The 19,723-nt window shown below is 36.7% G+C and overlaps 4 protein-coding genes across 8 annotated transcripts; 2 read left to right on the forward strand and 2 right to left on the reverse strand.

Moving 5' to 3' along the window:
* The first annotated feature begins 1,059 nt into the window (after positions 1 to 1,059).
* Positions 1,060 to 5,817, forward strand: LOC126619812 (probable phospholipid hydroperoxide glutathione peroxidase). The gene is made up of 7 exons (XM_050288226.1): positions 1,060 to 1,253; positions 2,042 to 2,118; positions 3,485 to 3,546; positions 3,639 to 3,757; positions 4,083 to 4,250; positions 4,340 to 4,380; positions 5,538 to 5,817. Exons 1-6 carry the CDS (start codon positions 1,110 to 1,112, stop codon positions 4,370 to 4,372), a joined length of 603 nt encoding a protein of 200 aa, XP_050144183.1. The 5' UTR covers positions 1,060 to 1,109; the 3' UTR covers positions 4,373 to 4,380; positions 5,538 to 5,817.
* A 211-nt stretch (positions 5,818 to 6,028) lies between these two features.
* Positions 6,029 to 8,174, reverse strand: LOC126619811 (B3 domain-containing protein REM5-like). Its single transcript, XM_050288225.1, has 4 exons — positions 8,012 to 8,174; positions 7,192 to 7,504; positions 6,972 to 7,081; positions 6,029 to 6,623 (listed from the first exon to the last, which is right to left on the reverse strand). Exons 1-4 carry the CDS (start codon positions 8,093 to 8,095, stop codon positions 6,303 to 6,305), a joined length of 828 nt encoding a protein of 275 aa, XP_050144182.1. The 5' UTR covers positions 8,096 to 8,174; the 3' UTR covers positions 6,029 to 6,302.
* Positions 8,175 to 8,573: 399 nt separating this feature from the next.
* Positions 8,574 to 11,253, forward strand: LOC126619624 (putative B3 domain-containing protein Os03g0621600). 3 transcript variants are annotated; one of them, XM_050288040.1, is made up of 6 exons: positions 8,574 to 8,756; positions 9,232 to 9,305; positions 9,527 to 9,628; positions 10,103 to 10,415; positions 10,510 to 10,622; positions 10,744 to 11,253. In XM_050288040.1, exons 3-6 carry the CDS (start codon positions 9,545 to 9,547, stop codon positions 11,062 to 11,064), a joined length of 831 nt encoding a protein of 276 aa, XP_050143997.1. In that variant the 5' UTR covers positions 8,574 to 8,756; positions 9,232 to 9,305; positions 9,527 to 9,544; the 3' UTR covers positions 11,065 to 11,253. The 3 variants fall into 3 exon arrangements, with proteins under 3 accessions (XP_050143997.1, XP_050143996.1, XP_050143998.1); XM_050288039.1 differs by lacking the exon at positions 8,574 to 8,756 and having other exon boundaries at positions 8,885 to 9,305; XM_050288041.1 differs by lacking the exons at positions 8,574 to 8,756; positions 9,232 to 9,305 and having other exon boundaries at positions 9,326 to 9,628.
* Positions 11,254 to 12,394: 1,141 nt separating this feature from the next.
* On the reverse strand, positions 12,395 to 19,324 carry LOC126620101 (pentatricopeptide repeat-containing protein At1g06710, mitochondrial). Of its 3 annotated transcripts, none has more exons than XM_050288581.1 (7): positions 16,212 to 19,324; positions 15,558 to 15,575; positions 14,550 to 14,845; positions 13,989 to 14,147; positions 13,751 to 13,812; positions 13,343 to 13,499; positions 12,395 to 12,851 (listed from the first exon to the last, which is right to left on the reverse strand). In XM_050288581.1, the coding sequence occupies exons 1-3, from the start codon at positions 19,203 to 19,205 to the stop codon at positions 14,801 to 14,803; spliced, it is 3,057 nt and encodes a 1,018-aa protein (XP_050144538.1). In that variant the 5' UTR covers positions 19,206 to 19,324; the 3' UTR covers positions 12,395 to 12,851; positions 13,343 to 13,499; positions 13,751 to 13,812; positions 13,989 to 14,147; positions 14,550 to 14,800. The 3 variants fall into 3 exon arrangements, with proteins under 3 accessions (XP_050144538.1, XP_050144537.1, XP_050144539.1); XM_050288580.1 differs by having other exon boundaries at positions 13,334 to 13,499; XM_050288582.1 differs by lacking the exon at positions 15,558 to 15,575 and having other exon boundaries at positions 13,334 to 13,499.
* Between the last annotated feature and the right edge of the window lie 399 nt (positions 19,325 to 19,723).

Consider the following 19,723-nt stretch of genomic DNA (forward strand, 5'->3'; position numbering starts at 1 on the left):
TGTTTATGAACATGGCTAAAGTAATATATATTTATATATATATATATATATATATATATATATTCCTAATATTTACCATACAAGAAAGGTGAAATTTTCCATATGGGTTAATTACTAATCATAATTAGGGTGAGTAATAATATTTATTGACATAATTAGGGTTTTGTGGCATAAGTTGTAAATATGTGATAATAATTGGTTACATATTTGTCTACATGGTACTCTATTTGAAATTTGGGTTTCATTTGGATATTTAATATTAGGTGGGTTTTTGTTTGGAAAATAAGAGTTTTAAGGATCTTTTTCTAAAGAACCCTAATTTTTTTAGCTAGCCCACCCAAAAAAAAATTTCTGGTACTACCATTGCTCCCCACACCTTGATTGGCTTTGGTGGTTGATTTAGGGAATTTACTTTAATTTTATTTAATGTAATGTAAACAAAACAAAAAAAAAAAAAAAAAACAAACAAAACAAAGGAATTACGATAAAAAAAGATATAAAATAAGACGAGAATTGTTGTTTGGCGGTTTGGTTCGAAGAAGAAGAAGCCGAGAAGGTGTCTTCTTTTTGTTGAACAACTTTTAGTTTTTTTGTATAGGTTTTAATGATTTATCTATGTGGCAAATATTAAATAGATTTGTGGATTCACATATGTGCCACATAAGTATATTAACAGAAATATAATGAAATTTTAATGGAAGGTATTGATTCGTGACATTCATATTCAGAAAATACATTAATTGATTTTTATTTTCAAATATCATACCGATGGTATGGTCAATTTGAGAAACTAGTTGTGATAAAAACCCTTCATTTTATTGATATCATGTTAATATCATAGAGCAAAAGCTAATGCTAAATGATGACATTTTTATTTAATTTTTATGTTAAATGGAGAAAAATTATGCCAAATTAATTATTCATCGCCCATTACACCAAAAAATTCTCCACCCATCCCTCCTCCACCAATTTTAAATGGAGACAGAAACGCTTAAAAAAGAAGGAAACAGAGTAGAAATGCCAATAATTGACAGACAAAGAAAAAAAAAATGGCAAAATTGTCAATGCCGTATTAAAGAGGACCATCCCAATTGCTGAAAGGCGTTGGCATGCGTTTGTTGAAATTCACCAACTGGGTCTCTCTCTTCTTTCTGGGTTTTGCTTTCTTCTGCTACTTTTACACTTCTCAAATCTCTTCTCCTCGAATTATGGCTGAAGAAAGTTCCAAATCTGTTTACGACTTCACTGTCAAGGTACTGGGTTTTCATTCTTTTCTGTTTCATTCTCATATGTTATGTTTGGTTGCTGAGAAAATCTGGGGAGAAACTAATGGAAATTAAAGATTTGAGCTTTTTGTATAATAAGTTTAATTGTTCGCAAAGTAACATAGTAGTGAATCCATTCAGTTGGACTGTGGAGCCGTAGTTCTGACATCTTGCTTTTGAGGTGGGTCTTCTCTGTTTGTGAATAGTTTCATCCTTCTATTTGCTTTTGATTTTCTGTGTGGTCACGTTAACTTTAGTATCATAACAACGACAATAACAACCAAGCTTTGTCCCACTAAATAGGGTCGGCTCTGAATCCTAGAACGCCATTGCGTTTGGTTTTGCACTATATCTTCCGATAGCCTCATATCTTTTCTTCTTAGTATCAATTTTTTTTCTCTTCACATTTCGATTTTTGAATTATGATTTTTTTTTTTGGATATTTTGAATTTTTTCGGATTTTTGTTGTTATAGATATGAAATTAAATATATTGAAGTTTTATGAGAGAAAAAGAACAAAAGCATAGGCCGTTCCGGCCAGATCAATTGCTTTGTGATGCTTCTTCTGGAGTTTTAGGAGACAGCTACAAATTTCTGTAGTTATAACTTATATCTTATATTGCATTATGTTTGATGAAATGACTTTGGAATTTCAGATTCAATAATGATTGAGTACATTCAAATTGTAGACTGTTCTATTTGACAAAAATTGTAGACTGTTCTATTTGACAACTTGATCTGAAATATATTTGTTTATGCATTGAATTCGGTTGCAGGATATTCATGGTAATGACGTAAATCTGAGTGCATACAGTGGGAAGGTTCTTCTGATTGTGAATGTTGCTTCAAAATGGTAACTAACTTGATCTCTTCTGTGAATGATTTCTCGACAATTTGGTATCCCTATTCCATGTTAATCGTGACACCCTGGGCATCTGTGTGCTTCTTTGCATATTTGAAAAATTCATGATACAAATCTTGTGGTAATAAATCTCTATCGGCCTTTTCCGTGGAGTGTTGTTTCTAAACATAATTTATGGGGAATTAAGGAGGGCTTTAAAGAATTTTTCTTTGTAGTTTTAATATCTGCTGGTGCTCTTACGAGAGAGATTTAACATTTGGAAATAGATGTTTGAGATAATATGTATGCTTCGAAGTTGGAACAAAAAAGAAATACTGCTTTATGAAGAATATTTTTGTAGTTGTATACTATAATTAGTTAATTAGGTATGATCCTCTCATTAAGAATATTAATCTTTTTTTTTCAAAATGTACGTCATTTATCTTTTTCTTTTGGGAATATTAAGTCTTTATTAAGTATGATTTCTCCTAGTTTAAATACAGGTTCAGCTTTCATGTTATGCATATATGTTCCTTAAAGGTCCGACTCCTTATTAACGAATACATGGTTATTACCTTCAAATTGAATTTTACGGAGATTATATATGAAAAGAAGTGCGGACTACACATACGTTATCCTGATGTGGAAAGTTGAATTAGATTGTTTCTCTTACATTCAGATGATCTGTAAAATGGTATAAATTGTATTGTATTTAGGATAACGCATTTTATCACAGATGCATTCATTTGTCCATTTCATATTGTATTTAACATAGGTCTTGTTTGATTATCTCAACAAATGTTTCCTTGTTCTTTTTGTAACTTTCGTTTTATTTTCTTTTCTTATGATGTAATATATTAGCGATATTTCTACTTGAATTGTAATTGAAAGATTGAAAGCCATGGACTTTAGTTAGTGTAAAATATATAAAAAAATCTGAATCTAAAATCTCCTTTTGAAAATTGTAGTCATTGTCTTCCTGTTTGCTACCAGGAAGTTTGTCACGAAATCTTAGTTGTGTTCACTAGTTGGTAAAATTTCATCAGATTGTTTAAAGAAGAAAAAAAAATTGTACTGTGTAGCAAGCAATAGATCCCCTAAATGGAAAAGCATTTTATCTGGTACTACAATGTCCATCCTTCAAGATTCAGAGGCAAGACTAATTATTTAATCTCCTTTTTCTAAGATCTTGATAAACACTTCTTTCTTCAGAGCATTTCACTGGTAACTGTACACATTTTCTATGTGCAGATGAACTTGTTGATGATGAATTTTCTAGTGAATCATGTTGTTCTAAGCTGAATTAAGTGTTTGACATGCATTTCACCTCTGTAACCTCCGTTGGCCCCCTTGGCTCACTCTTTTATTAATTTTGCAGTGGTTTAACACAATCCAACTACAAGGAATTAAGTGTTTTGTATGAAAAGTACAAAAACAAAGGTATGTGAACCTTTGCAGAGCAATGCCAAAAATTTGTTGATTCATGTGTTTCATACTTATCCATGGGGGTTTTACTTTTCAATTCCTGGCAGGTTTTGAGATTTTGGCGTTTCCTTGCAACCAGTTTGGAGGACAAGAGCCGGGAAACAATGAGGAGATTCAAGAAGTTGCATGCACTAGATTTAAAGCTGAATTTCCAATCTTTGACAAGGTATCCTTATATTGGAGAAAATAAATAAACAATAAGTATGTCAGCAATCGTATGCAAAATTCTAAATAGAAATCTTTTGTTTGTTCTTGGTGCTATATGGTTGTTGGTAGATATTCTCAACGAGTATCTCCACACAAGTGCACAGAGATTATGTGCTCTTCAAATTTCATACATCAAATAAAATGCAGAGAACTGGTTCTACGGTTTTACTTAAATAATTTTTTGATTGATGGCTTTTCTAATATTTAACGACTACTACACATATAAAGTGACTAGATTAACTAATTCATGCACAACTAATTTAGTTTACTTGTGGTCATTGTAGATTGAGGTGAATGGGAAGAACGAGGCACCCCTTTACAAATTCTTAAAGGGACAGAAAGGTGGGATCTTTGGGAGTGGCATCAAATGGAACTTTACGAAGTTTCTGGTTAACAAAGAAGGGAAGGTTGTGGAGAGATATGCTCCTGTGACATCACCTCTTAAAATTGAGGTCAGAGTGGTTTTTGTGATTATCTGTTTGTTTGCTTTGGCGATAATGAAGACAACAGCTGCTGATTTATTTATCTTTGCTCTGTGCAGAAAGACATCCAGAATCTGTTGGAATCTTCTTGAGTATCAAGGTCTGTATGTTTCTTTGAGAAATGATACACATTACAGTCGGTTGCATTGGTGTTTGACTTTACATTTTTATTAAAAAAACATTCGTTTTGGTAAATGACATTTAAATCCCGAATGCCGGGACAAGTTCTGCATGTCATTGCTTCATGCTATGCCTCCTTTTATTATGATAGAATGGTTTAGATCATTTTAAATGTAGGATAATTTTTCGGGTCTTCGGTGGTGTTTTCACATGCTGACCATAAGGGACCTTAGAGTTGAACAATGATACTAGTTTGTGCTCTGTTAAGTTATTCCCTTTTAGGTATTTACCCTTTTGACCTACATGTTCTGCAAGGGAATCGAGCCGGCTGCAGAATTGGAGTTTATCGTCTATTAGAGATCTGGGTTTTCTTGATACGTTCTTGTTTGATCTTCTTTAGATGAACAAGCACAATAACAGTTTGGTTTCTTTTTCCTGAATATGAAATATAAGGTGACATTTAGGTCAGAGTTTCATCCAAGGTTATGAAAGTCCGAATGACAATATGATCCCTTCCACCATGTTGCTAATCTTCGCAGATGGTGCTATACCGCAATGACGGGAGGCAATAATGCCTATGCACCCTGGTGTGGGTCCTCCTCCCCCTTAACATTTAACAATTTAACTTGCTAACGCTATCTTTTGTCAAAAAAAAAAAAAAAAAAAAAAAGAAAAAAAGAAAAAAAACATGTTGGTAATCTTCTCTTTCATCTTTAGCAAGTATTACCTCATTATTATAACTCTCACAAGAACATCTCGTGTGTGAATATGTATTTCACACTGTTAAAAACCAAGCGTAGGAGTGGTCCATGGTTGGATGAATTTTTGGGGAAAATTGAGGTGAAGTACCAATTTGGATAGTTGTTTGAACAAAATAGTTGTTCGCTTTTTCTTTTGCTTGAGCGACCTGGTTCTAAACACTAATTAGATAACGAACATCTTGGATTAGGTCACAACTTTCATTTTATATGTACATTGTTTACCATGCTTTTGTTCCTAGAACATGTTTTGACATATCAGCTAGTATAAAATTCTAAATATCAAAAGTTTCGTATTGTAAACGAAAGACATTTAGCATTTAGTATTTACAAACTTGTGTTGTTCTGACTCTTACCATTTTCGCTGTGATATTTGCAGGACAGCAGGAAGTGTCTGGTTTGGCCTCACCGGAAATAAAAACGTGTTTGCAGATGAAGAAAATGATCAAAGCATAATCGATGGATGTGTAAAGTTTGATTAGACTCCAAACGGCCTATAATTTTTTACCTTTGTTCTTATTGTTATGAATGAGTAGATGAATACTTGTTCAAGGTTGCGCGTGTGGTACGAGGGGAAGCCTATTCGAACCTGTATCTGTACTATATGAACATCGATATTCTATCATCAATAATAAAAAACAGCCTATTGTTTGCATAAATTTTCTTGTCTAAGGGGACTTTTCCGGTTCAAAGACTTTCCTTGCTGCTGCACCTTAGCTTAACTATATCTTGAAAGAACTTTGCACATCCATGAACAGGCAAAACATGGAAGCATAGAATGTTGAGAAAGCTTATCATACCAATCGACGTTTAACTTGGCTTTTGATTAAAATGGGAACCAAACCAGCTGATTTAGTTTGGTTTGTCAAATGACTGGTTTGTTTACCCACCCTGTGAGTGTTTGTAAGTGCGGGAATTCGATGTATCTACCTTCGAAAGTAATTTGATGCCGGAAAAAAATGATTTCCACACTCATTTCTCATTTTGCACGTCTCTATTTAATTTGGTCGATCCATGGCCGACATTCACCTCTCCCAGACCTTGCGTAAAGCGGGAGCCTTGTGCACTGGGTACGACCATGTTTAAAATATTACAACCGATGAATATTGCGATACGAGAGTCTAATGTAACGTAAATACTAGCTTTAGTTTTCCACATCAGGGTCAGAGGCATCACGTTCAATTACAAGACATGGCCTCTTTCCTCCGGCTTCAGCTCTGAAGAAATGAATCTTCATTTCACTTCTCTTTTTATTGACAAGCTCGAACACTACGGTGTCCCCGGGTGAAATGTTGTTCGCACGCCAACATGCAATCAACCCTTCCGTCATGCGCAAATGGCCGCTACCATACTTTGTATCATCGAGCCGGAGCTTAACTTTCCATGACTTCCCATTTGGATCTATAAGTCTCACCCTCTCCTTTTTAATGAGACCTACCGCTACAGCTAGTTCCTTCGGTACAGTCTGCAATATCAAGCGAACGACAAAAAACGGAAAGAAAATGCTCAGTCACTTGTGTCACGGCCAAAGGAAGAGCACGCAGGTACCTACGTCAAAGGGACTAGTCACTAATGAGGCTCCCTGTAATCGCTTATAAATAAACCCAGATCAACCCAATAGTTTATCGATCTGGTAGTAAACACATGTGACGTTAGGTTGTGCATGGCGTGTGTTTAATTCTAAGCGATTGCAGGGAGCAGCGTAATAACTAGTCATTTTGGGTATAATGCCGAGATGGCATGCGCTTCCATGGATCGGAGAAGGTTTCATAAATATCATTGGCTTACAAATTGTGTTGAAGAAAGTGCTCACCATTCGATAAGGGTTCTTCGACACATCTCTTTCGAAGCATGTATACTTGGATCTGAACATGATGAGTCCATCTGATGTTTCTTTCACATCAGCAGGCTTGTATAACATGCCTGTAGAGACAATAGCACATTCGAACACAATGTCTCCAAACAGTAACACATGACATAAGAAGAAAAGAAAGAAACAAGCATTTACCAAGTACGAAACTTGTATAACTCACTTTTCTTTCGGTTGCGAATACTAGCTTGATTTCCAGTTGTATTCTTGGCAGCTGCAGCTTCCTCCTTTTCGCATCCAGTTGGATTATAGATTTTGACCTCAAAGTTTGTGTTGCCATCGTACTCAAAAACCAAGAAATTCCCGATTTCTAATAGATGGTCCCCCACGAAATGACGCCAACCCTTGCGGAAGAAAAACTTTCCATCCTTTCTCCCTTCCAATCCTACTGTCCACGATTCTCCACTCGGGCCTCTAAGAGTGCATTTGCAGGGAGGCCGTCCATTGAAATTCTCCATGAATAAAGGTGGCAGACACTTCAAAGTTTCATGTTATCAGAAAACAGAAATGCAGTTGTATAACGTCAAAATACGAAAACAATTAATCAAACACTGCCTAATTCTATGTCAAATCAGAAAAGCCATAGAATGTGTGACTGAATCAGCCAATATGAATGTATGATCGTAAATCCGAAGAGAAGTTTGTTTAATTTCCGCGGTTACAAAGGTCTGTTTCGTTCAAGTGGAAGGTTCATCTATATATAAATCACAAGAAAACACTTAATTTTGCAGAAGAGTCTGAACAGAAGTGTTTGTTTTGGCCTTGGAAGGCAGAGTGCCTAACAAATAAAAATTACCAAGAAAACATGCTCAATAAGTAAGAACCAAGAACAAAAAAATCCAAAAGTTAAAAAGGCAATGCTCATCCAAATGACAGAACAGAGAAAGAAACAGAAAGTATTTGTCATCCATTCGCTGCTGCAGCGACCGATCATGAATTAATCTCAAGTGAAAACGGAAGCTAGTGAAGGAGCAGGATGTTACCAAATGCCGAGAGAAGTCATCATCAACTAGGGGCTTGAAAAAGGATCGCACTCTCCGGGCAGGATTTGTTGATTTCCTAGCCATTTGAGCGGAAAAGCTTTAGGAATTAGACGTCGCGTAACTCCTCCCTTGTCGAAAAAAAATAGAGAGGAAGCAGTGCTTGTTAACTTTTTCAGAATGCTGATGACAATTCTCATGCATTGAATAAATAATGTTTAGATAATTACGTGATCTGATGAGGCCGAAGTAATTGATTGGGGATGGTGAGATGACAGAAAAAAAGAATCCAATGCAGCATCGATGCTAAATTTGGTTCTTCACTTTAAAAAAGTCACTTGTTCAAGGCAATACAAAACTGGAAAAACCCACCTAGACAGATCAATTAAATATTTATTAAATGCAGTAATAATTCATCCCAAATTAGCAAATAATGCACATGTATGGTGGGTGCACTTGTAATTCCCCCCTTCAATAAATTTGTGACTGTTTATGTAATTCACATATATAGTTTGACAAAGATCACCAGCCAGCTAGCAGAGTTGGCATCAGCTGCAATCCCTCACCTCAAATTCTCTCCCAGCTTGATCATACTTAGCCAAGCTTTTTCAGCTGAAATGCCGCCCTTCACGAAGAGTGCGATCCTTTTTCAAGCCCCTAGTCGATGATGACTCCTTCTTTCTGTTTTTTGTTTTAAGTTTATCGGATTGACGTTGTTCAAGTGCATTTCCATTTAGCTTTCGGATTAGTGAGTAACTATGTTTCTGTCAGTCCATGCTTGCCTTCTTAGGGCAAGGGCCCAAAACTTGCATACTTACAGACTAAACTTGATGTAAGTTTTTTTTTTTTGAGCAAATAGTAGGAATAACTATCTCCTTAATGATAAAATTAAATTTCTTTCTAATTATCTCTTTAATTATTTCCTTTTCTTTATTTATTTGGTCGAAAGTGGAGTAATTGATTGGGGAAGGTGAGATGATCACTTGTTCAAAACTGGAAAAGTTCACTTTTCCATGAATTTGTCTACAGTTTCCATATCAGTTGTATATATTTCATCATCCCAAAGGAGCAAATAATGCACATGCAAATGATTCAATGCATGTCAATTTTGATTGCAAAAAATGTGAGGAATATTAAAAGAAACTGATGATGGTTGGTGGCTGAACTTTTTACCTCCTTCACAAGTTTTACTTTTCCTCCTCCTCGTGTCCAATGTTTCCCAGGAAAAACTAGTCAGACAAATGATAGTGTTTTGAGGCAATCTTCTCTCCCAGAAAATCCCCTGAAGAATCTGCATGTATGTTTTATCATCGTATTGTATATCTATGAAACCAGTGTAAGCTTCATAGTTAGACAGCATGCAGATAATCTATTTCAAACATTCTTTTAGGAGTACTTTTATCTTGTTTCCCCAGTTTACTCCTTTATGAAGTAGTTGTTTGTTGAAAATAGTTACTATATTTTTCGGATTTCGGTTTACTTGTTGAAGTGGATGATCACCCATTTTTGGAATTTTAGTAAAGCTTTTCCCCTCAAATGGCGAGGAATTCAACAAATCCTTCATGGAGAGTTCGATCCTTTTTCAAGCCCCTGGTTCATGACGACTTCTCTCGGCATTTGGTAACATCCTGCCCCTTTACTAGCCTCGTTTTCACTTGAGATTAATTCAAATCGATTGCTGCAGGAGCGAATGGATGATAAATACTATCTGTTTCTTTCTCTGTTCTGGCATTTGGAGAAGACATGCCTTTTAACTTTTGGATTTTTGTTCTTGGTTCTTACTTAGTGAGCATGTTTTCTTGGTAATTTATATTTGTTAGGCTTTCCAAGGCCAAAACAAACACTTCTGTTCAGACTCTTCTGCAAAATTACAAAGTGTTTTCGTGATTTATATATAGATGAACCTTCCATTTGAAACAAAACAGACATTTGTAACCGCAAAAATCAAACAAACTTCTCCTCGGACTTATAATCTTTCATTCATATTGATTGCTTTTCTGATTTGGCAGAGAATTAGGCAGTGTTTGATTAATTGTTTTCATTTTGATCTTATACAACTGCATTTCTGTTTCCTGATACCATGAAACTTTGAAGTGTCTGCCACCTTTATTCATGGAGAATTTCAATGGACGGCCTCCCTGCAAATGCACTCTTAGAGGCCCGAGTGGGGAATCGTGGACAGTAGGTTTGGAAGGAAGAGAGGATGGAAAATTCTTCTTCCGCAAGGGTTGGCAGAATTTCGTTGAGGATCATCTCTTAGAAATCGGTAATTTCTTGGTTTTTAAGTATGATGGCGACACAAAGTTTGATGTCAAAATCTATAATCCAACTGGATGTGAAAAGGAGGAAGCTGTAGCTGCCAAGAAGACAACTGGAAATCAAACTAGTATTCGTAACCAAAAGAAAAGTAAGTTATACAAGTTTTGTATATACATATATACACTACAAGCATGTGTATCCGTTCGGAGACAATGTGTTCGAATGTGCTATTTTCTCTACAGGCATGTTGTACAAGCCTGCTGATGTGAAAGAAACATCAGATGGACTCATCGCGTTCAGATCAAAGTATAAAACATGCTTCAAAGCAACTGTGCCGAAGATTCCTTATCGAATGGTGAGTACTTTCTTCAACCCAATTTGTAAGAAACCTTCCCGGATAGATCCTTGGAAAGGCACGCCATCTCAGCGCTATACCCAACCGACTAGTCACTGATGATGTTCCCTGCATATTGCAGACTGTCCCCAAGAAGCTAGCTGTAGCAAAAGGTCTCATTGAAAAGGAGAGGGTGAGGCTTACAGATCCGAATGGGAAAACATGGAAAGTTAAGCTTCGGGTCGAAGAGATAAAATCTTGTGGCAGTCGTTTGCTCATGACGGAAGGGTTGCTGAAATGTTGGCATGCGAACAACATTTCACCCGGGGACACCGCCGTGTTTGAGCTTGTCAACGAAAAGAGAAGTGAAATGAAGATTCATTTTTTCAGAGCTGAAGCCGGAGGAAAGAGGCCTACCGTTGTGCTTGAACTTGATGCCTCTGACTCTGTTGTGGAAAACTAGAGCTAGTTGACATTATAAAGGGTTGATTGTGGAACAAGATTATTGAGGTTTTTGGAATCATAGTAAGAACATATTCATTGTGGTGGCAACATGCTAGTCTATTTGTGTGTGATCAACACTGCTTTTATATTCCCTAACTTACCGTTGTAGTGACGGAGTCAGGATTTTCAAATAATGGGATCATGATTTTGACAAAAAAAAAAAAAAAAACTTCATTGTGGATTCTTGCCAACATTTACTAAAGGCTTATGCTAACAATTACTATGATATGTAAAGGCTTATCAAGAGTGACTACAGGAAATTGTAAAATAATGTTAAAGACTACCAAACTTGTCAACATTGGCGTTTCATTGAGCGCTTGATGCGCAAAATAAAGTTGCACAAAAGAAGATAAAAAAAGGAAGATGATGATAATAAAAATATAAGAAGTAAAGAAGGAGGTTGTAATTTAATTTGCCTAGCTGTTTGAAGTTGTTGGTGGTCATGGACAACAAATGATCCCATGCCACCCTTGTTTGTTTGCGGAATTTGAATTGAATAAATAAAAAAGAAATTAACGGACAACAAATCAGCACGGATAAGTTGAAGAAGAAAATAGGTGTGCGAAAATTATTTTCCAGACAACAAATTACATTTGAAGGTAGATATATCAAATTCCCGCACCTAAATCAAGTTAACAAAAAAAAAAAAAAAAAAAAGAGGCTTTTTAATCAAAATGATCTTTGAGATTTGTCTAGCTCCTCACTTTGGTCCTTGAGATTGTCTACCATCGATCATTTTGACCTATTGTTTATTATATTTAGGGTAATTTTATCATTTGGATCCTTATTTAACATAATTTTTCACTGAAAAACCAAAATGATTTGACAAAAATTGAGGTGGACAAACTCAAGAACCAATTCTATCGATTTCAAATCTCAGAGACCAAAGTGAGAAGTTATGCACTTCTCAGAAACTATTTTGGCAAAAAAGCCAAAAAAGAAAATACAAGAGGGAGGACGTAGACAAAATTTCGTAGCCGTCTATCAACTAATCACAGGAGGAGGATTCTCTCCCCTCCTTTGGATTGACATACAAAGGAAGGGACCTTTCTTATTGGGTTTGATTTGATCTGTTCAACATCAAGTACAAGAACAAGAAGAGGACTAAATCAACTGGTGTCGGTATTATTGATAAACAATGTTTTACTGCATCTGATGAGAAGCCTGGAGTTGGGCTTTGTATACGTCCCAAGGATGTCTGCAACTGTGCAACTACGACAAATGTTCGCTTCTTCTGTCTGTTTGGGCACTCATATGCCCCGGCGCTGCCCGCTTGTTAATCTGCTTGCTTTGGATCCAAATAACAACGATATCTTGTATTATGTGTAAAAGAAAACTTGGTCACGTACAACATTCGTACAAGCGAGTGGTCGAAGATAGCTGAACATTGTCCGAAAGAAGAGCACCAAGCCAGCAACACTAGAGAAAATGACCAAGTGGTCACAATTCAACCAAGACATCGTAGCACAAAAATTACAAACCCGCAACCAGAAGAGCACCACAACCAAATTTTGTCAAAAGGGTATTTCAACATTTTCCATGTTTTCCCAAAACAGTGCAATGGTGGACCGACTATGGAGAGGAGTTTGTCTGTTCACATTCTCCAAAATGGGTATGCTGCTGCTGCTGCTAGTGTGACTCGAACCATGTCCTACCTTTTCCCTTGCAATCACCTCGTACATGAAAACCGAAATTCAAGATGACTCGAAATGTTGTTGAGTAGTTTCCTCATGTTGGTTAGATGCACTGCAATCAAAATGGGCACACGCTATTAAATCGATGCAGATAACAAAAGCAATTACGGTCGTTGAAATTCATCCAATCCAAAACTAGCTAGCCCAAAAGTAAAACAACTGCAGGAGTCGAAAGAATCTAAAAATCTTGCCCAAAAGTGCAACAGAACAAAATAACTGCGGGAGTTGAAAGAATCTAGTAAGTGCATTAAAACAAAGATATTGCTTAACCATGGATTTACATGCATCGCCTAGTCATTTGACTATCATCATGATAATTTCTATGTTTAAAAACATTGTCCTTGCATATGGATTTGTTTAATGACAATTAGACGACTAATTTCATATTTGTTGATTTCTTAGCATGAACGATCTTGAAAAGGAACTCAATACATTGATGGCTCGGATCATGAGAGCACATTGTAAGTTATTCTTCTCTAAAATAAGGACATCAGACATCCTTATAACGTATAATAGACCAATCGTATCTCATACCTGACTTACTTCATAAATTCAAGCACAGTATTTTGTTTGTTGATCAACGACTATCCTCAAGGTTAACAAGTAGGAAGCTTGTGACAGCAAATCCCAGACATACTTTTCTGGCATCGTTTGTCATTATGAGGAAGTTTATCTGGGGCTTCGTGCATCTGTATAATGCCTGCAATTTGAAATTAGACACCCTATGAGATCTTGCGGAGAATTTCCAAACGCAGCTCTGATCACATAATCCTTATTACACTCAATTCATAACTCATAAGTAATTGCTGTAAGAGTAACTAGGCAAAATAAGTTCAAGCTCATACACAAATTTCATCCTGTAAACTGTTTTTCGAACAATACTGTTTAGTTTTCATGCATATCCTAGATACCAACAAAACTGCGAAATTGATATTTTAATAACACTGCTACCTTGACATGATTGATTGGAAATCAAATACAACTTCCCGTGAACTAAATTCCCTGTCACCAACCTGCTCACTCAACAAGCAACAACAGCAGTAAGTAATAGAGCTGCACAATATCATTCTTGCCATGATGAAGTAGCAAATAACATAGTGAATTATCTGTACCTAGTACATAAGTATTTGAACAATGATACATTTAAACAAGTGCAGAGATATGAATAATAAAAACCTGAATTTCTGACCTTTTGACTATTCACCATGAAAATGGCTTTGGAGCAGTAAATAAATTCTAGCAGCAGAGACCTGCTGCATAATCTCATTAAGCAGCATCATCTGAAAGCCTTGGGGCAGAACATCGAAACTATGTTGTATGGATACAATTTAGGGAATGTGAGATGATACTGCAAAACCACAATTTTCCAAAAACTAGATATGAATTGAAGACCACAAGGAATATTACAATCAAATAATATTCTAACGAACTGTTTTGTTTTCATATTAACCCCTTTAACATTTTAAAATGCCCACTAAGATGCCCTCTTTCAATCATACCCCCCAATTCTTCTGTAGAAATTTTACAAATAACCCCTTCTACTCTTGCTTGTATCCCTTGTGTATCCATCATATATGCCTCACACATATCCATCCCATACCCAAAAATAAAAAATTCCAAGAACTCAACAAGATACAGATTTGGAACATCTGATATCCATCAAGGCATCATGGGGAAGTATTGGTATTGGATCCTGCATTCTCAAGATTTTTGGGGTAACCATGCTATGAAATTATATAAGATAACTTACCTCCTTTGAATAGGTAGGAGATAAAAGTTCCAGTTTTCTTGAATTTCTAGCCGCTTCACAAAGTGAAGTAAAAATGTAGTCACTTCATTAAGCAAGCAATAGTCATTCACATCCTCATGTTGCATATGCTTGCACACGGACTCTGATAGAAATGCGGTCCACTCCTCCACAGAACCGTCAACCAGGTCACCAGGTCCAGTGAGTCAGCAGATGGTGCATGAGTAACAAACAACGATGGTCTAGAAAACACACTAATTTCTATCAGATGTCTCTTCTTGCATATGCCAATGGATATCCTGCGCAAATAATTGAGATATATAAGAAGAACGAAAAACAAAAACAAATAATTTACAGTGACAAGCAGAGGCAATTAGATATCAGCAGCACCAACTGTTTCAGATTACAGCTTCCCATACTTTTGAAGTTTGCACCAAACAAGCATAGATTATCTCTTGATAATAGTTTTAAAAATCGATAAAACAAAATAAATAAAGCATATTATCTTAAGTCACTAAATAGATATTTTGGGAGAAGAAAAAATTGTTGATCTCATCAACAATTCGGTTTTTTTTTCTTTTTAAAAGAAAAAAAAGAAGCCCAGTTGTAAGAACTAGAGAGCAGAAGCAATCCTACTGGCTACTGGTGTGGTATCAAAGATCTGTGTGATCATTATGTTTCAAAGATCTTTTCAAAATGAAACTAAAATTCTGGACTATCCTCTAAATGCTACAGAAGGGTCTTTACAAACCTTAAAAAAAGCACAAAAGACAACTTATAGGTCGATACCGTAAATTTACAGCTTGAGGCAGCTCAATCACATACTGCAGCAAAGTAAGATAGCTCATCCACAACAAATCAAAAGACACTAATGCTACCAAGACAGTAAGGCAAAGTTGAGAGATAGAACAAAACTGCTGACTGATAGATTGTTCAAGTAACCACCGATCTTATACAACTTAAAGAAAATTCACTTCACAAGAAATAGAGGGCATCATGATGAGGAACTACCGGACACTGGGTTGCCTCCTGAACAGACAAGTCAGCCAAACCATTCAATATAAGATACACAAACAAATAATTCATTCAAGTAGTTGTACATGAGTTCCAATATTATCACATTTTCTTATTTCATTCCTTTGAATAGTCAATAATGGCATAAAGGTCCATGCACAGATGCAAAATGCATGGCCAGTCATAAAATTTACATGCCGATACAGAAACAAATAGACTTGTTACCGTGCTTCCTTAATTGTGCATGTGCTCACACAACACAAAATGTCACATTAAATTCAACACTTATCAAAATTAAAACCATTAACATAGAAGAAGTTCAACGTGTTATCTATGCAATATTTCTTAAACGCAAATTAAATGTCCTCCAAGCACAATTCTTAGTTTGAGCACTGGATTGAGGTTTATTTGGTTAGGGTTTGATTGTGGGGCTCAGGGAAATAAAGGTAAAGGCCTAAGAAATAAAGGGCATACGATTTTTTTTTTCATCTTCTAGGGCATTAAATGTATCATATTCCCACCTAAAAGATAGAAGCAAATAAAAGAAAAGAAATGATTGAAAATATACATAAAGAGAAAAAAGACATTTTCATGTAAAATAAATAGTTGAAAACTACAGTATGGAAGAAAAGACGAATTAGAGAGACAAACCATGTGGCATATGCTATCGGATAGTTGAAGAGCTTCATCCCACTTGTTAGCTTTAATAAGCCCTTTAATAAGATGAAAGAATGTATCCAGCTCTGGAAAACCACCATGCCTCATCATGTCTCCAAACATCTCCAGTGCCTTACTGACCTTATTTGCATGTGAAAGACTCTCAATCAATGAAGTGTACATATTCTTGTTCACACATGTAAACGGTGAAGATGACGAAATCTCTTCAAGCAGCTCAAGAGCCATTTCCAACCTTCCAGCCTTTACAAAATTATCAATCAGAACTTTGTATATGTGAGTAATTGGCACTGTGTCGCATTCACTCATCTCGTTTAAAAGCCCAAGAGAGGTCATGAACTCTCTATTGTAACCTTCAATAACTTTACGGTAGCCTGCCATATACTTAGGCCAATGCGTTTGTTTCATTTCATCCAAAAGCTTACGAGCTTCATCCAGTAGTCCAGTTGAACAGCAATGATTTATCAAAACCCCATAGGTAATAAAATTTGGAGCACAACCCTTAGAGCTCATTTGTTTAAAAAGCTCAAGACACTTTTCGATATTACCTGCTTTCCCAAAGCCATCTATCATTGCAGTATAAGTCACAACATTTGGATAACACCCTTTTTCTTCCATCATCAGCATAAGTTTATAGGCTTCATCTGTTTTTCCAACTTTACACAGGGCATCAATCATCTCTGTGTAGATAACAACATTTGGTGCACAAGAGTTTTCTAACATTTTGGACAAGACTTTTAAAGCGAGATCCAGTCTTTTATCCTTAAACAACCTATCAATCAAAGAACTGTACGTATACACATTTGGACTGTACCCTTGCTCTGACATCTTAGCAAACACCTCTTGTGCTTCATCTAGCTTCCCATACTTGCAAAATCCATCTATAAGAGCATCATAAATAATATGGTTAGGTTCACAACCTTCTTCTGACATAGCATGCAATAAATCACGGGCCTCTTTAACCTTGTGTGCTTTGCATAAACCATCCACCAAAGCCCCATAAGTATAGACATTAGGTTCGCTAATACTCTGATCATCACTTCCAAAATACTTATCAACATCAGGGACGTCCATATTACCTCTCATTCTCTCATATATCTGGCAAGCCTTTTCAATTCTACCAGCTTTACAATGACCATCAATTAAAGCAGTATAAGTAATAACATTAGGACTGCAACCTTCAGTCAACATCATCTCAAAGAGTTGATCAGCATCAGACACCTTCTTTGCCTTAAGGTATGCATGTATAAGAGCTGTATATGTCACCACATTTGGAGCACAACCATTTCGTATCATTTCATTAAACCAGCTCCGAGATTGTTCAATAAGGCCAGCTTTACAAAAACTATCAATTAAAATAGTATAGGTATAGACATCAGGAACAATACTATTCCTTTTCATTTCTTTAAACAACAAAAATGCTTGTTCTACCTTGGAGGCATTACACAAAAAGCCAATAACATTCGCATATGTACTAGTGTCAGGAACAAAACCCTTGCTCATCATTTCGCTGATAACCTTATAGGCTTTCTCAAATTTTCCGGCACCGCAAAGACACCATGCAAAATTGCTCACATTGACCTTACTTAGCACAACCCCTGCATCAAGCATCTCACCATAAGCTTTTTCAGCCAAATCTAACATATCTGGGCTTGGTGACTCCCTGTTTCCACATATACCACCAATCAAGATATTGTAAACCACGTAGCCTGGCTGGCACTCACATCTTACCATTTTCTTAAGCAACTTATAAGCATAAGAGTACTCTCCGGACCTGCAATAAGCATGTACAAGCGAACTAAATATCTGAGGGCTTGGATAACAACCTTCTGTGATCATCATACTAAGAATTCTCTTGCACCTACCGAGCTGTTTTTTCTTCAAACACCCACAAAGCAAAGTCCTATAGGTCATAACATTAGGAATGCAAGAATCACATCGCATTCTGTTCAAAAAATCCATAGCTTCCTCAAAAAGTGAAGCTTCACACAACCCAGATATCATCTTCGTGTAAAGAATAGTATTGGGCACAAACTCTTCCTTCTCAACCAATGTGAGAGCTTCCTTCCACCTCCCAGCTTTGCAAAGGGCGTGAACAAATGAACCAAATGTATACTCATCCATCTTAAACCCTGAATCCAACATCTCCACATGGACCAAGTGTGCTGTGTCCAACTTATCTGCTTCTAGAAACACTTGAACTAAAGCATTGTATGTTGCTGGAGTTGGCTTGTATCCGAAATCCTTAAGCCTCCCCAGCTCTTCCAAAGCTACATTCCACAACCCATTTCGGCAGTAATTCCGAATTAACACATTAAGCAACTTCCTAAGCACCTCTCTATCATCACCCTTAATTTCTTGCAGAAAATGATCTGCTACCCTCTTATTACCACACTCCAATAACTCTAACAACGTGTTGTACACGGAAGCAGTGTGACTATACCCAATTTGTCTACCTGCCCATATGAAAAATTTCACACCCAATGCAGGATTTTGTATAAGCTTCAACACCTCCACCACCAGAGTTTCATTCAGATTATCCCTAAACTGCCTAAGAAACTTCTGGGTTTTGTCATCAAACTCATAAATATTATTCCTCATAGCATTCGAAATCAAAATGGCATTGTTAGAAAACTTAGCTGATTCAAATTTTGGCATCGAAGACCCACCACCAGCACTGGTATCCAACACCGAATCGCGCAGAGAGGCGAATTCCTCTTCCGAAATAGACTCAACTCCGGAACTCTCCGGCTTGCACAAGTCGTTGGGATCGACCAGACCATCGAGATTGTCCTCCGACGAAGTGCAAAGCAATCTGGGGAAGCAAAGTTTTAGACTTTGGTGGGATTTGAATGGAGAAGGGAATGGGTGTGATGGGTTTGTGGAGAAAAAGGGGTTGGACTTCAGAGGTGACGAAGATACGGTGGAAATTGATTGCCAGAGGAGAGTTTTCAACCGCCTTCTGCTCATTTTTGAGCGGCGAGAGCTTGGAGCGGGTGTTTGTTTTCAGGGTTTATGATGGGGTTTTGTTTTCGGGCCGGAAAGAAAGACGATAAAACTTACAAGGCTTCTTTTTTTTTTTTAATTTTTGGACAGAGACTTGCAAGGGCCTGTTTGAAACGGGTTTTGGAAAGGAGGCAGATTGTTTGCCCTCTTTTTTTCATACATTTCTCATCTCTTCTTGTACAGTTATGGTTAAGCCATGTCAATATTTTATATTTTTATTATTTTATATTTTATTATTTTTATTAAAAAATTAATATAAAATGTTGACGTGCCCGTGACCGTATAAATAGAAGAGGATGAGAAAGACATAAGAGCAACTCCAGCCTTGCTGGTTGCTCGGGCGTTAGGCGAGGAGAAAATCCAGCGGGGAAGGGCCCGAGTGAGGGTGGGAGGTCGAGCGAAGGGGGGCTGGGGAGTCGACGGGCCTGTGGCCCGAGGGTTTTGTATTTTTTTATTTTTTTGGTGAGAGAGAGAGAGAGAGA

Source organism: Malus sylvestris, chromosome 4 (assembly GCF_916048215.2).
Source record: "Malus sylvestris chromosome 4, drMalSylv7.2, whole genome shotgun sequence".
Lineage (NCBI taxonomy): Eukaryota > Viridiplantae > Streptophyta > Magnoliopsida > Rosales > Rosaceae > Malus > Malus sylvestris.

What these genes read in the sequence shown, in the direction of transcription:
- LOC126619812 (XM_050288226.1), top strand. Translation starts at nt 1,110, where the DNA reads ATGCGTTTGTTGAAATTCACCAACTGGGTCTCTCTCTTCTTTCTGGGT. An exon ending in GTGAATGTTGCTTCAAAATG is followed by an intron (nt 2,119 to 3,484) that starts GTAACTAACTTG and finishes TTAATTTTGCAG; the next exon opens with TGGTTTAACACAATCCAACT. An exon ending in CATCACCTCTTAAAATTGAG is followed by an intron (nt 4,251 to 4,339) that starts GTCAGAGTGGTT and finishes TGCTCTGTGCAG; the next exon opens with AAAGACATCCAGAATCTGTT.
- LOC126619811 (XM_050288225.1), bottom strand. Translation starts at nt 8,095, where the DNA reads ATGGCTAGGAAATCAACAAATCCTGCCCGGAGAGTGCGATCCTTTTTC. An exon ending in ATGACTTCTCTCGGCATTTG is followed by an intron (nt 7,505 to 8,011) that starts GTAACATCCTGC and finishes GAAACTTTGAAG; the next exon opens with TGTCTGCCACCTTTATTCAT. An exon ending in CGAAGAACCCTTATCGAATG is followed by an intron (nt 6,624 to 6,971) that starts GTGAGCACTTTC and finishes TTGATATTGCAG; the next exon opens with ACTGTACCGAAGGAACTAGC.
- LOC126619624 (XM_050288040.1), top strand. Translation starts at nt 9,545, where the DNA reads ATGGCGAGGAATTCAACAAATCCTTCATGGAGAGTTCGATCCTTTTTC. An exon ending in ACGACTTCTCTCGGCATTTG is followed by an intron (nt 9,629 to 10,102) that starts GTAACATCCTGC and finishes GAAACTTTGAAG; the next exon opens with TGTCTGCCACCTTTATTCAT. An exon ending in CGAAGATTCCTTATCGAATG is followed by an intron (nt 10,623 to 10,743) that starts GTGAGTACTTTC and finishes TGCATATTGCAG; the next exon opens with ACTGTCCCCAAGAAGCTAGC.
- LOC126620101 (XM_050288581.1), bottom strand. Translation starts at nt 19,205, where the DNA reads ATGAGCAGAAGGCGGTTGAAAACTCTCCTCTGGCAATCAATTTCCACC.